General features: G+C 30.9%; 2 protein-coding genes across 2 annotated transcripts; both read left to right on the top strand.

The window, feature by feature from the left end:
• The first annotated feature begins 7,830 nt into the window (after nt 1–7,830).
• Nucleotides 7,831–8,998, top strand: OFP8 (ovate family protein 8). Its single transcript, XM_028065118.2, has one exon. The coding sequence runs from the start codon at nt 7,910–7,912 to the stop codon at nt 8,798–8,800; it is 891 nt and encodes a 296-aa protein (XP_027920919.2). The 5' UTR covers nt 7,831–7,909; the 3' UTR covers nt 8,801–8,998.
• A 5,788-nt stretch (nt 8,999–14,786) lies between these two features.
• LOC114179357 (uncharacterized) lies at nt 14,787–15,855 on the top strand. Its single transcript, XM_028065679.2, has one exon. It carries the CDS (start codon nt 15,027–15,029, stop codon nt 15,609–15,611), a length of 585 nt encoding a protein of 194 aa, XP_027921480.2. The 5' UTR covers nt 14,787–15,026; the 3' UTR covers nt 15,612–15,855.
• The last annotated feature ends 361 nt before the right edge of the window (nt 15,856–16,216 follow it).

Raw genomic sequence — 16,216 nt, 5'->3', positions numbered from 1 at the left:
AAACATAACAAGATTATAAATCTCATACTCATAAAGAAGAAAAACTATATACAAAAGCAGAACAAATATAATTTAGTGGGTAAGACCCATTTTGAGTGTGATCATAACCAATTCATGTTAAAAATTTGAGATTGAAGCATTTTTTCTTTCTAGCCTTTTAACCAATGTTTTGTCTGGATCATCTTCTTCCCCGAAATACTGAGACTTCACCTGTCTTTTCTATTTCAATATTGATGAAACAAGTGATGGCAAAAGAATAAGTAAACTATGAGTTGAGTCACGGGTTCATAAAATGAGGTACTCTGATCCTCACATCACACCACACGTACCCACAAAACTTAGGGGTTGACATTAACCTTTGTCATAGGCCAAACACCGTACAACGTTAAGCTCTCTATGCAATTACTCCAAATGCACATGTTTTGGCTTCTGCTTCTCTTTCCCATTGCTTCAATTCAAAACTTCAAACACTTTCTGGTGACTTTTCTCTCGGTATTATCTGTGTCCAATGCTAGTGTCTGACTCTGCAAGAGTGACCTGTTTGATGCAAACTTAACGTTAAGGATTTGAAATTCCAACCTAATCTCCTGTACAAATATCCTATGCTTGCACCAATCTAACTGTTACACCTGGTATTTAAGTCAATATAAAGGACAAGTTGAAGAAATTGTATAAAATAGAAAAAAAAAGAGAAGAAAACTACGTGAGAACCATACGTCATGATCCAAATGTCAAACCACAACACCTCCCCATGCTTTCATTGACAAGCCATAAGGTAACAAAAAATGGGGTTCAGACCCTTTATATAATCATCATAAGCAGAGGAAAATCAGAGGAATAGTGTGGTAAGAAATCCATGTAATCGTAATGGTATCTCCTTGTCATTAAGTTCATGTGAATTTCAAAAGCTGACTGTAACTATCCCATATTGTCTGTTACCCCTTGGTGGGGCTTTTCGACTAGTAAAGCGTAAGACCTTCGCGTTTCCATCTGTCCTTATGTGTTTGGAACCTTCCAACACTTTCAGATGCTCTTCATCATTCCAAACACATTTTTACTCTTTATGTTTAGTGTATTCCCCTTCTAATTACAGAAATCATTTAATAATTTCAAACTGTCATGTCTCCATTCATCATTTTTCCATAGTTGATAATGACAAACACTGATTTCTTTTTTGTGTTTTGAATTCATTTGGTGTATTAGCACACACTTACCTGTCATGTGAAGGTTAGGTGAAATTGTGATGATGCTTTTTAACCTGCAAGGTGTTTGTAAAAGTGCTCCAGAAGTGAAAAAATCACAGTTAAGTTAAAACAACATAAAATATTTCTGTGTTTGTTTGTTCTATCTAGAATGCAGAGAAATGATGTAAATGTGTGTTCGAAATAAGCAGTTAGTATATAATAATCCCACCAAGTTTGATGTATTAAAGAGATTCTAGGGGATTGGAATTAGAGAGTAATAATTTGTGAGTGGGAAAGAGAGAAGGTGCTGATATGACAAAGAGTTGAAACCTCAAAGTTGTCTTGTAACTACCGGACGAGTGGAGAAAGACGCGAACATGTTGACAAAAATGGTTAATAAGATCCATTAAGAAGGGAACATTGATAAGGTGACAATACTACCTTTGTCCTCCACTCCCATATCTCACATATCGAAAATCAAATTCCCCGTAGTCTCTCTCTCTTTCTCTCTGCACCATCAACTTTTGAAAGTTTCTAAATTCAGAGGACTGAGAAATATAAACAAAAAATTATACTAGGAGAGCCCCCACCGTCTTCTTCTTACGCTCATTTTCAAAATCCAATAAAAAATAATAATTTAAAAGAAGAAGGGTCAAAATCAAACCGCGAAACCATACATGATTGGTTTCTACTCTGTAGTCAATATTTTATTGAACCCACTTTCTTGGTTTAGGGTTAATGTACTTACTGGTTACAGCTATTGAAATATGCAGATATGTCGCAAATGGAAACTGCATTTTGATTCAAATGATTTGGTGTAGACTCATTCTTCAAGAACTAACTGGTTCAATAGAATGCTCTCATCTCAGTTGAATGCTATAAATATAGGTACTAGGTTTTACTGCTTAATGCTCAGTGAAAGAGAACTCACTCTTCTACCACTTCCTTCTGTTATATATGAACAATTTCTGAAGGTGGCTCAACTAGCACAAGAGAAATCAAACGCCCAATTTCAATTAATCCAGTTTAATATTAATAAAATCAGATTTTAAGAACTACTCTATAATCTGCTATATGTTATTATACTGTTCCAGTTTTGTCGTCAATCTTAAGTTTAACACTCACGTGTGTATTAAAGTTGTTTTTCATAAAAAAAAGAAAAAAAGTAGGAGATAATGGTTAGTTTTATATTACACTAAGCATATATCACGGGATTATGCAGATGTAAGAAAGGAAGTTTAGGTAAAGATTCTTAAAGTGTTATTGAAAAGGCTATGGTAATGTAGGACTTGGTTATTAATTTTTATTTCTGTTATTGTGTATTACTAGGAGATGCCACCAGCTTTCGTTTTCTACTATTTGAATTTCAAACGTTAATTGTTAAGCGCCATCAAGCATGAAGTAGTATAAAGTATAATTAACTGTGGTCCCCTACTACTATATATATCCCACAGCATACAGATCCTGAACTTCTTACATTGTTTTTTTTTTTTTTTTAAATTTTTTAACTCAATTGGTATAATGAATCAATTACTATAATAATAATAATAATTTAATACAATACAAGGAATGATTGGTTCCATTACTTTAGAGTACTTTTATCAAGGAATATTGCCCAAAAAAAAATTGTGTTTAAGCAAGGCTAACTTACACACTTTCATCGTATTTTAAACAGTTCCATATATCATAAGTTTGGGACGATTTGTAATGTTAGAATAGTGATTGAAAGTTAAGGAAAGAACTGAAAAACTGATAAAAAATTTGGGTTGGAAAAAAATGCATTCTAAGTATTTTCTTTTTAATCATATAATAGATATAAAGTAATTGCCAATTTTGCTGATAATTTTCCGCATATCAATAAGTTGCTAATAAATATGGTTATATGAATATATTTTTTTACAAAGATAATGTCTAAGTTTGATATATTTACTTGTTATAAAAACTTTAAAGTATGATATGTAAAATCTACTTTTGTACAAAATAAACAATTAATAATATAATCAATTGAATGTGAAATTTGAAACAATATTTTTGAAATGAGATAATCAATTATTTTGCAACAAAATCAATTATTTATGAGCTATGTGGAAAACAACTTTGACTTATCCACTATTAATTGATTATAAACTTATTATAATTAATCATACGTTCAAGATAAATGAAAAATAATTTTAAATCAAATTTATGCTCAAAAACATTTAGAAAAAATCGTGATCATATTACTTTAACAATAATAGGAGATATCATCAAAATCATCCAACACAATTAATTATTTATTTTAAATTCCTTTTAACAAATTCAAAAAACTTTATGTGTCAAACATATTTACTAATTAAAAGAGTAAAAAATGTGCAATGTTAACACCACATCTTAAAAAACATAAAATGTTAATAATATTGTGCTTACTTAAATATGTTCAACCGTGGGTCTTAAATATATTCTAAATAAAATTATATTCTTAATGAAGTAAAATTTTATATTTTAGTTATAAAAACATGATTGACAAAAAGAAAAATACAAAGCTTCAATTTGATCTAAAGTTCAGGGACCAGCTATCACCTATCATTTTAAGTATACATATAGAAGCACACGCACGGATTATTGACAAATACATTTCCGTTGAAAAGAAAGTATCAGTAACATTATTTTTCCACAGCTAAAGAAGAAAAAAGAAAAGAAAAAATTGGTAAGTGCCAATTAACCAAATGCTATTACATCTTTTGGTTGTTGGTCATGCCTAGTTACGATCAAATACTAATTAGCTAATGATTTCTAATGGAACTAGTTTTAAACTCCTAACTTGGCATGAATTGGAGTTTGTTTGTAGGTTTTTTCTATCTTATGTTATTAGGTGTATATTTATTAAAAGAGATTGCATGAAGTAGTGGAAAATAATAATAAATATGTTTAAATATAATGAGAAGTAAGTTAGATAATATAATTAGAGCTATGATTTATTATTTGAATATATATTTTGTTTATAAACGTTGATATATTTACATGAATATAATTAGAGGTAGATCTTGGTTGACCGAGATCTCCCAAAAATTTTCCGCTTCACTATTAAAATATTAATAATATATTTTCATTATCTTAAAATATAAATATTTAAAAAATTAATTTTTTAGAGATAATACTTAAAAAATTATAGAATTTGAAAACATGAAAAATATGATAACATTTATTATAATTTTTTTCACTTATTATTAATTAATAATTTTGTCGCTAAATTTTCAATATCATACTTGAAAGAAAATTGGTTTAAAAATTCAACTTCATTATTTTATTGTAGACATTCTTAACTATTTGAAGAATTTATTAATATATTATACCCCTTTGATAATAATATAAAGTACATTTTAAAAATCTGGCTCACACAAAGTTTGAAATAATAATTTTTTACATAAGTGTAAGTGCATAATAATTAGCAGTTTTAATAATGAATTATGGTAATTATTACAGTGGTGTAATAAACTATGTGAGAGTGCAAATCATGTTATTCATTCCATTTATATAAATTATTATTTATTAGCTGAAATAAAATTTAATTATATTAATTATTGAATATTAGTTGTTGATCAATATTATTTCAAATATTATTATAAAAACAATCCAAACAATTACAAAAACTCGTCATCTTCATAATAGTGATAAACAAATAAGAATTCTTACATTTAAAAAAAATATTAATTTATAAATTTTTTATTAATATCATGTATTTTTATTTGAATTTATTGTTAAAATTTGTTGTTAAATATTAAATTTCTTTTTATAAATATTCATGAATATTAAAAAATTATGTCGGTATCTAAATAATGAATACTCACACAGATATGAGTACAAATACGAAACAAATATTTATCCAACTAATAAAATACGGAGAGCTACTACCCCGATCTTATTCGTCTGTTAACATTTCTACATGTACAAAACAAAATACTAATCAAACATAATATAAACTGTACGAAACATAAACCATCTTTATTTATAAAGAATGTAAAACATAAATTATGTAAAAACACAAATGATACACAACGTAAACTATACTACAAATGGAACAAAAAGAGGTAATATAAAAACATACATGACGTGAAAAGAGAATAACTTTGTCTACACATTTTCACATAGCAAATAAAAATAAATTTTATAAATTTTAATTTTGAAAACATGATAACTTTTTACGTTAGATCGTAGTTTATGAATAAGACTTACTTTATCTACACATTTTTAGATTGTAAAACTTAGAAAATAAATTTTATAAAATTTAATTAGAAAACTTGACATCTTTTAATAAGTTATGAATACTTAATTAAGTTATGATCCTTTGAAAGAGCAAATTTATGAATTTTAAAAAGATTTCCAAACTTGTGTTCAAAGTTTCCTTTATTTTCAAAATTAATTTAAGAACATGGTGTTTAAATTCTCGTTAAATCAGTCTTCTTAGTTTATAAAATAAATGATAAAAGTGAAAATAAAAAAAACAAGAGGCATACTCAATCCTAAAAAGAAAACCAGATAATAGTAAGCATTAAAGTGTATTTTTTTTTTTTTTTTAAGAAAGAGAGAAAGAAAGAGAATAATTTTAAAAATGCATTGATCTAGAGGTAAAGGCCCTCCTTGTAAACCTTCAAAGGATAAAAATAAATTAATTACTATCTCACATTTTTTTTTTACTTAATTAGGTAATTATCCACATTCGTGACTTTTTTCTCTTGTTGGGTTTGTAAGATACTTATTCCTAGCAAGCGTACATTTCAAAAGTATTCATAAGATTAAAAATACATTTTTAATTTATCAAATAAAAATAGATTATACTATTTTATATTTTTATTTAATTTGTTGAAAACAAAACTGCAAATTCTATATCTTTATAGTCTGAAAATTATAAAATGTCTATAGTCAATTTTAATATATTTCTAAATAAAATATATCACTTCTAATAAAATATAAAAAGTGTCTTTTTCTTATTGAATGTACGAAGAGGATAATTTACATCCTCCAGGGAAGAGGATAGTATATCACTATCCCTCAAGATTTTGTCTCAAGCTAATTTTAGACACCAAACCAACTCGGAAGCCAATTTTATGTTATATTATATATGTTTAAATAAAAAATTACTGAATAATCAAGTTCACATGCTGTAAAACAATTTTATTAATTTATGATAAACATGGTTATTTGTATACATTAATCTTAATTTGGAAAAATGTAATAATAATTATGTTTAACAAATTATCAAAATATAATATATTTTGTTACTTACCAAGAAATAGCAGTTAAGAACCATTTAAAAAAATATAGAATTTCTTACGACGTTTTGACAATCGCCATGTACCGAAAAACTATTTTGAACAAGTTTTCTAAAAAAATCCAAATCTATATAAATATAAATTTCATGTTACAAATTATTTTTTTGAACTTAAATTGAGTTTCAAATCTATTATAGGTTCCTATCTTAACAAATATGTCTTTTTTTTATAAAGTTTTTATTGATATCCTAAATATCAAATTTTTTATTCAAGTTTTAAAAGGAAAAAATAATTTTAACACAGTTCTAAATAACAATGTAGCAAAAGAAATCGATATAAAACTCATGATTACGAAATTAGAGAATAATTTAGTCTTGTTTCCGCAAAATATTAATATAATACTTTTAACAAAAAAAAACTAATTCTTATATTTTTTGTTTGTGATTTTTGAAGTTGTATCGTAAGTAACATTTTTGTAATAGATTTGTGGGTTAAATATGTTTTTGTCCTTTGAATTTTGAAATTAGTTTATTTCGAAATTTTAGATCAATTTAGTATTTTATTTTCTCAATACGTGAATTTAATCATTTTAATCAAATTTTATTAGGTTTATTTGAAGTTTCGTAAGTATTTCAAGATTATATTTGAATTGTTTATACTATTTCACACATTTTTTGTTGAATGTTAAGTCAAATACTATTATAAAATACACGTGAAATGTTAAATAAAGTTAACAAAATTTGATTAAAATGACTAAATTAACGTATTTTAAAAAAATAAATGACAAAATTTGTACAAAATTTTGAAATAAATTAATTTTAAAATTTACTGAATAATGGAGTCCCTTCTCAACTTGTGGAAGAAGGAAAAAGAAAAAGAAAGAAAAGCATGCATGGTGAGTGCAGGTCATCAACTTTTTACTCTTTCACAACACCAAATCCTGCTTCTCCAGTAAGCCTACCCATACCCTTCTGTTCCTACGTATCTACCAAGCTTTCTACCCTTTTCAGACTTTCACCCATTCCCACCCACATTGCTACGGTAATTCTTCAACTTCTTCAACTTCTTCAACATTCTTTCTTAGTAAGACTAAACTAACGTAAAATCTTAATTAATTTACATTTAATGTGATATTAATTAGAATTTGTTGTATTGTTATGTTTTTGGTATATTTTGAAAAGGGAAAGTGGGGACGTGAAGAAGGTCTAAGGTCAATTACAACTGTTACAAGTATTTATTAAACTAAACTCAAATTCTCTCCTTCATCCACTCTCTGCCACACTAAGGACAAAGCATAAAGCAGCATTTCTGTCCTTTATTTTTTTATTCATTTATTAATCAATTAAATTTCTCCCATTTCAAATCATTATTAATAACTCCTCTCTTCTCTTCTACTCTTCATGCATTTATACCCTCCCTCTCTACTCTCTCCTTCAAACCTCTCTCTCTCTCTCTCATCTCACACTGTCTTTGGCCATGGAAAACCAAACCGGTCTCAAGCTCAGAATCTCTCGCATGTTCAGATCCTCCTTCGGTTCCTGTCGAACAAAACACATAGCCGATGTCATGGAAAAAGCAGTTTTTGCACCACCCACCTCCACTGACCCACCCTCTCCCAAAGCCACACCCTTTCCTCCCTCTTGTACCTCCAAAACAATCAACGATACTTGCATACTCTCCTTTGACGATTCTCATTCTCTCTCTAGACGCAAAATCTCACATTTTTCACCACCTTTTCTCTGGGCCAACACCACCGCTACCACCACCACCAACAACCTCAAGCTTAACCTTGGTGTCATGTCGTGTCCACCCACTTCTCCCAGGGTTTCCCGCAACACAATCCAAGAACGCGATTTCATTTTCCACGACAAAACAAAGGCTTCGTCTTCAACAAAAAACATTAAGACCAAGAAGAAGAAGAAGAAGAAGAAGAGACGTGCCCAGAAGAGAAGGGACTTTTTCCCTTTCAATTCATGCTCCAAAGACACCAGCTTTGGTGGCTACTGGTGGTACAGCAGCGACGAAGACGATGAAACTGACACCCTTTTCTCCTCCAAGAGCCTCTCCTCCGACTCCTCCAGGTCCCGGCGCCGTGGCCGGAAAAGTGACCGGAGCTCCGACATGGGTGTTCTGCCGCTGCACGGGAAGGTGAAGGACACGTTCGCGGTGGTGAAGCGCTCGAGCGACCCTTACAGTGATTTCAGGACTTCGATGGTGGAGATGATCGTGGAGAAGCAGATATTTTCGCCGGCGGATTTGGAGAATCTCTTGCAGTGTTTTCTGTCTCTGAATTCGTATCATCATCATAAGATCATTGTCCAAGTGTTCACGGAGATTTGGGAGGCTTTGTTCTCTGACTGGTTTTGATATCAGTAAAACAATAAATAAGAGGGAGAAAGAAAATAACCTCTATCTTGTCTTTTTTCTCTCTGTTATTTGTGTTAGTTAGTTTCCAAGGAAATTTAATTAGTTCAGTCCTTCTAACTCGCTTTGCATGTATGATATGATATGATATTCCATCTTCTGCCTGCCACTCAGTTTAATTACAGAACCCTTTTCATATCACATCTAATTTTCTTATTTCTGTTGCTACTGTTCAAGATTCTTTTCTATCTCTTGGAATGTCACAAGTTAAAAATGTTATTAAAATCTAACATTTACTCAAGTCAAGGGAATTAACAATACATCTTTCAATACACAAGCATTGTTTATGGGAAAACCAAGCTTTCTTGATCACATAATTAGAACGTGTTGGTTGGTTGTTGTTGTTAAAGAATGGGGTGTTCGTGTGTGGATATACTGACAATTATGGAACTGTGGCTGCAAAGAAAGTGGTGAGATTGTGAAAGGAGCTAAAAAAAGGGCACTTGTCTTGTTTTTGGGGAAACAAGGGGCGATAAATGAGTTCTTCCTCTTCTCTAGGTTTGGTTGGAGTTGTGAGCGTGGAGCTTGAAAGAAATGGTGATGCGATGGGGTGCTTTTTTTGATTTTAATGGGGCAAAAGAAAGTGTTTGAATTGAAAGCACCAAAGCAAAGCAAAGCTGTCTCACTCTCCTGTGTTGTTGAATTGGACCTTTTTCAAATTCTTTTCATCTGGATGCGCCAAAAGAACACAAAAAGACTATCTTGTATTGTATTCTAAAGTGAGAAAAAGTCCCCTCCATCACACCTACATCGGAGAAAAGGAAGAGATACTATCCTCTTTCCAATGGAATTAGGAGGTTATCATTACCAAAAGTTCCCCATGTGATGAGAGTTCACGGAGTGACTGAGATCTGCATTGGATTAAGTCAACAAAATACTCCATAGATAAACTTTTATGTACCTCTGAGTTGTGACCACAACAAAAGATATTCATTCCAACACACCTGTTGTATTTAAAAAGGGATAGTCTAATTCATCGTTACTTATAATAAAGCTAAACGTAGCGAATGATTCCATATTTACACCGGATTTTTCTTATTGCAGTATTCTACAGTAGCAACTGCCATAAAAAGTAACTACACTTCATCTGCTTAACACCGAAGAATATTTAATATCATGTTAGCAATGTTGACCGTATTTTTAATAATATATATGGCAGAAACATAAGGGGTATTCACATGATGCAAATATTTTTAGGTCCCCTTTTCTTGTTTGAACATCATGTGTTTCTAATTAAGAATTATGAACTTGTAGACCAAGATGCAGATATGGCCGAACAGCAAATTTATTTGTCCTAGTTTCATGACAAAAAGTTATTAGCCAATGTCCGGGAAAAACGTTCCTTCAATTCTTTTCAAATGTCCTATATATCACTCCGGTCAAAGAAAAAACAACGTTTGTTCAATAATTTAGCAATGAATCTGTCACCATGCAAGGACAACATGATTTAGAGATCCTTCAAAGTATCAAGTCAAAAAAAAATAATTGTTCACACAGACGTTTTATATATTTTTTTCCTTTCATCTTTCTCGGTCGTTTAATCTATCTCGTCTCATTTTTGTTTTTTCCGTTTCAACCTCTCTTTTATGTACATAAAAAAGTTGTACAGAATTAATATACATAATTTGTGATCCAAAAATAATGAGAGAGGGAACACAAAAGTTTGTCGGTTTTGTAGGGGATTGGTACACCTACAGAAGAGACAAGATGCATAATTGTTAGGCGAAAACATTAGAAAGTTTGTATCATTAACCAAATTCATGTGGATGAATGTATTGTTATGGAGCAAATTGTATTGGTTTGAGCAAGCAAGACAGGACAGAAGAAGCACACACCCCTTTAACATGAAACACTGTCCCAGACGGAGATCATGTCGTTTGTCTTGACTATATAATCGAAAGTTGAGAGATCTGAAAATAATTGTCGTAAGGAAGGATCTTGGGCTGTTCATGTACATGTATCAATGAATGACAGGCAAAGATATGTTAGGGTCATGATGGGACTAAGGACTGCAGCTTCAACAAACTAATGGAAAACAAGGGTAGCCAAAAATAAAGTTTAAAGTTTAGTATAATTTAGAAAGAAGTGAAAAAAATAAATAAGGAAGAATTGGAGAAAGGGAAAGGATCGGTCATGTGTTTGTCAGAGGGTGGATACGTACACTTCCCATTCCATTATACTGTGATTTGAAGGTGAAAGATGAATTTGGGGGCGTAACGTCGGTGTCAAGAGAATGGGTGTAGCAGCTTAAAAACTGAAACGAAAGAGAAGGCACAGTGGAATGAGAAAGTCTGGGGCAAAACTGTTATGAGGGTTTGCAGAAAGAATAATATAAAACCAAAACGTTTCTATCTTTCAATTACTTGTGGGGACTGTATCTCCTACTCTACTTAATGCTATCATTGCCCAATTACTCCAACCTACAACCTACGTAATAGCTAGTTAAACAAAAACAAAAATGAAGCAAAATGAAGAGGATTTTGTTTTGCTGATGAGTATGTTTTTTGTAAAGAAAAAAAAAATGAAGTTGTTTTATTTGTTTTTGTGGCAATCTAGGAGGTCTGGTTTATTTATGTGGCATTGGCAATGGGTTTGTGTCCGTTTGCCTCAAATGGAAAGCAGATTAAAGAATGTCTGGTAGTGGTGAATCCATTATGCCTTGGTTTGGTTGCTACTCTCATTAATGATCGCATTTTTTGGGTTCTTGAGCCCCAAATCTCCTTGTCAATGCACACAAACCAAATATGTGCAATTAATTTTTGGCCGTAAAAAGGGCCAATTAATCAGCTGCATTGGGTGTCGGTTTCTGAACATGGGCCTCTTGGCAGCATAATTGGGCTGCCCTACCTCTTTCTATACTCTTTGTCGTTTAATCCCTATCTTGGCTTTGGGCTACCTCAAACATTCTTGTCACTGTCCTTCCTATGTTCTTACACAAACCACTTACCACTTACTACTTCAAATTTTTTGGATCTGTAAGTGACCAACACTGAACTCAACAATTTCAAAAATAATTCTATGTGTTCGTTCACTCACGGGTTTGGCGTTTATAACATTCTCTAAGAAACCAAATATTTGAAACCAACCAACCAACCATTCTCTCACTACATGTCAGTGACTTTTGATAGTGCATCAAAAGAATCACAATGCCAAATACTACTACTATATAGTCTTGTTATATAAGTTTTGAATTATGTACTCTGCGTACTACACTGACCTATTTTCACTCGCGTGATTCACTAAAAAGAGTGATTGTACATGTAACATAGCTCTTGTAAAATCTTCAGAGAGATAAATAAATACCCTCACATTTGTGGTCCCTCATATCTTGTGCAATGTTGATAGAATTCAGCAATATTAGTAATTGAAATTGAAACTATGTGATGTATATGAAAATATGAGTGAGAAAAAGGAGAAGGTTAAAAAATTTGAAGTTTTTGTGGTCGTGAGGGGTATGTATGGTCAGAGTGATGCAGGATTGTATCTGAATGTTACATAATGACTATCTGGACTCTGAAAGAAGATGACAAAAGAGAACTGATAAAAACACTGCCTTTGGCTTCAATAAGGGCACCATCAACGAGTAACTAACTCTGCACCTTTGCTGCACCCATATTTTTCTGTCTCTTATGGCCTTTCACTACACTGTTCACACATAATATACAGAGAATTTTACATAAGGAAAAATATAGTTTTAGTTGTGCAAGAATGTACTATAAAATTAGTATAATAGACTCTTGAAAAAAAATGGTGATGGAAACTTCTCAAAAGAAAATAGAATGTGTTTATAATGCATGACTTAAAACATTAAACAAATAAAAGTTGTGCTTCTCGTGCATAAATTCAGTTTTAAATATATATTGCGATTTTGTTAATGTTACCGATGATGATTGTCCAGATTTTGTAGTTTCGGGTTCATGTTTAGTACAAATTCATTTAATGTTTTTGTTTTTCAAGATCTTCCATGACAATTCTTGATTTGGTTTTGGTTGTTGCAAAGTAGTTTCATAAGCTCTTTCTAGAACAGTGACAACCACATTGATGGTTATGTCACCGTAACACTCTCAAAATCATTTGAGTGATAGAAATTTTACACTCAAAATCCTAGGAGTTAGCATTGGTCGGATGTTTTAATGTGCACATTTCTTCATTTCTTCGTTTTCAGAATACAAATATTTCAAAATTAATATTAATATCAATAAAGAACTTCATGACAATAACAACTATATAAAAATTATTGAAGAAATTTGAAATATTACTAGGACTTGAGGACACCGTCATTAAACCTTTTAACGACTTTTCAAATCGGAAACTATTGTCACACAACTTTGAAAAGAAACATTTTATGTATGAAAACTATTTTGTCATATAGTCGGAAGGAGTCTTGTAAATTGAAACCATTATTTAACTCTTAAAAATTAAACTAAACATGTTCAATGTAATATCTGAAAGAAATTAGTTTGAAAGTTTACAGTGAGAAAATAAGAACATAGAAATTAAAAAAATAAAAAAGACTGAATCACAAATTAAAGAGACAATAATAGACCTTATTTTGAGATTTAAAAATGTCAGCATGGGCTTTTTTTAATAGTACGGTAGCATTTTTGTCAAACACCACAAAAGTGGTTCAATCTCTTGCATTAGTTACCCGAAGCTTAAGTTTATACTTGAATGAAGAATATATATATATATATATATATATATATATATATATATATATATATATATATATATATATATATATTCATATATAACAATACAATACGAAAAGCATCATGAATAAAGTTGTGGACAGTATTTCTAAATAACCTTGATCACATGTTTATGGTATTTTTCATAGAAACATATTTTTTAGTTTGGATACACTGCTTTGTTGCACACAAAAACAATGAACTACGAATGATCATGTTTAAGAATGTGTTTAATTGTAGCCATTACAACAAAATTACTTTTCTATTCCACCACCATCAAAACAATACTTCATTAATTATTTAACTCAATATAAGAGGATAATAATATTATATTTCTTTGCAATCTTTTAGTTCTTCGATGGAGTTTCCTAGATTGAGTCCAAGGAATTCATCTTCAATGTTGATTTTAGAAGATTCAAGCGTTGTGATATAGATTCTACGTCCTATAAGGTATAAAACTTCTTATCAAATATATTACACATTAAAAGTCTGAACAAAACTTTACAAATTCAAAAACAACAAATGGAAAAAAGAACTTTGCCTTTGTCATTGAAGCTAACATCAGCTAAACAATTCTTCATACAATTAATTAACCATTGCAACACAGTAAATTTGCCCATTAACGTGAGAGAGAGCGATTACTGATCAGGAGAAAAGCTGCTATAAAATATAAGACAGAATTGTTTGAGAGGCACAGAAGTCAACAACAACCCGCTCCTTTCATCAAAAGCAAAAGCAACAAACTTAAAAAAAAAGGGTTAAATATGTTTTGGTTGCCTTAATTTTTGGTGAATTTTGGAATTAGTCTATTTTAAAATTTTGGACCAATTTAGTCCTTTATATTTCGAAATATGTAGATTTAGTCTTTTAATCAAATTTTGTTAAGTTTATTTGACATTTGAAGCGCATTTGATAATAGTATTTGACTTAACATTAAAGAAAAAATGTGTCAAACAATATAAACAATTCAAATACAATTGTGAAATTTGTATAAAACATCAAATAAACCTAACAAAATTTGATTAAAAAGACTAAATATACGTATTTCAAAAGATGAAAAACTAAATTGGTCCAAAATTTCAAAATGGATTAATTTTAAAATTCAATCAGAAATATATTTATCACAAAAAATAATTTAGGGTTTTGTGTGTTGTGGGGCCCTGTAGGAAGCAGAAAGTAAACAAGGGCAATAAAGGGAGCGTGTGAAGACAAAAGACCCTAAAAGCAAAGGAAGCCGATGCCAGAAAGAGGAATTGCATTCATCATTCAAAACAAAAAGCTGAAGAACCTTTCATGGCTACCCTTCTTCTATCATCTTATAAAGAAGAAAAACACTTCATTCATTCATTCATTCACATCCAACTACACCATCAAAACACACAGATACATATATTTTGTTCTGTGTCTCTTCATGCACCAAGTACACAACATCATAAAAAAAAATCATTACTATCACTGTTACTGTCATCACTTCAGCAATGCAGCTAGGAAACTCCATTTCCAACACCATGAAGTTCTTGCACAAGACTCTTGAGAACTTCAAGTCTTGTTTCTTTCCCAGATACCAGAAGCTTCCCAAAACGCCTCCACAAAATCAGTTCTTGGGCATGGACAATAACAATTATAAAGACTTGGAAAAGTTCTACAGTGACTTCACCGAGCAATGGGATTCAGGAAAAGAGAAGGGTAGGCAAAAAAGCAAGAAGAAAGGCAAAGAGGTTCCAAATGAAAGCGTCGTTGGGTTGAACAATGCGAGGCATGATGAGCAGAAGATGAAGAAGAGTGAGGAAAGAGAGGAGTGTGAGAAGAAAAAACAGAAGGGGTTAACCAATGAAAGGGTGAATCAGAAGAAGGATTGGAGGGGTAATGGAAATTATTGCATGGTGGAAAAGAAGCTTAGAGAAATGGAGATGTTGGAGATGAGTGATGTTGATTATGTACTTGACATCGAAGAGGTTCTGCATTACTATTCTAGAATCACGTGTCCCATGTATCTTGAAATTGTGGATAAACTCTTGGTGGAAATGTACTCTGAGTTCAATTCTTGTTGTTACACCTCGTAATCGTGGTATTAAATCTGGGGTGAAGTGAGGTCTTAGGTTTCATGACTTTTGTCTTGTTCTTTAATGTTTCTGTCCATTTCGTTTGTTTCTAAAATTCAAATTAACTGTTGTTGTTGTTGTTCAATATCTATTTCGTTGATCAATCAGCAAAGGATGAATTTGACAAGCACTTTTTAGATGTGAAAGTTCATAATGTGTCTTGTTTTGAAAATTGCTTTGTTTCTTAAATAAAATAAAGAAAATGTGTCTTGTTAAGAAGACTTTTCATAAGCTTAATTTACGGAAACAGAAGGTACTTGGGTCCCTTGAGGAAAGCCATAAACCTTTTGCTTTTTTCTTTCTTTCTTTTTTTATCCTCTTTAATGGATGTCTTTTATTAAAAAACTATTAGGTGATTTAAAATTATTAAGAGTTTGGAGTACTCTTAATTGTATGTTTTCTAAAAAATTATTAGAAGTATAAACTGTTTAAAATTACCTAATAATTTCTTGCTTTTTACAACTAAAGCCATTGGCAGAAAGGTTGAGGAGAAGACATCTGAATGATAAGAAAATAAAATCAAGGCAGTAAATAATATGATTAAAGAAAATAATTAGTGTTGGGTA

Source organism: Vigna unguiculata, chromosome 3 (assembly GCF_037176805.1).
Source record: "Vigna unguiculata cultivar grain cowpea cultivar isolate G323 ecotype 2 chromosome 3, ASM3717680v1, whole genome shotgun sequence".
NCBI lineage: Eukaryota > Viridiplantae > Streptophyta > Magnoliopsida > Fabales > Fabaceae > Vigna > Vigna unguiculata.
This window is presented reverse-complemented; position numbering and strand designations above follow the sequence as displayed.

What these genes read in the sequence shown, in the direction of transcription:
- LOC114179357 (XM_028065679.2), top strand. Translation starts at nt 15,027, where the DNA reads ATGCAGCTAGGAAACTCCATTTCCAACACCATGAAGTTCTTGCACAAG.
- OFP8 (XM_028065118.2), top strand. Translation starts at nt 7,910, where the DNA reads ATGGAAAACCAAACCGGTCTCAAGCTCAGAATCTCTCGCATGTTCAGA.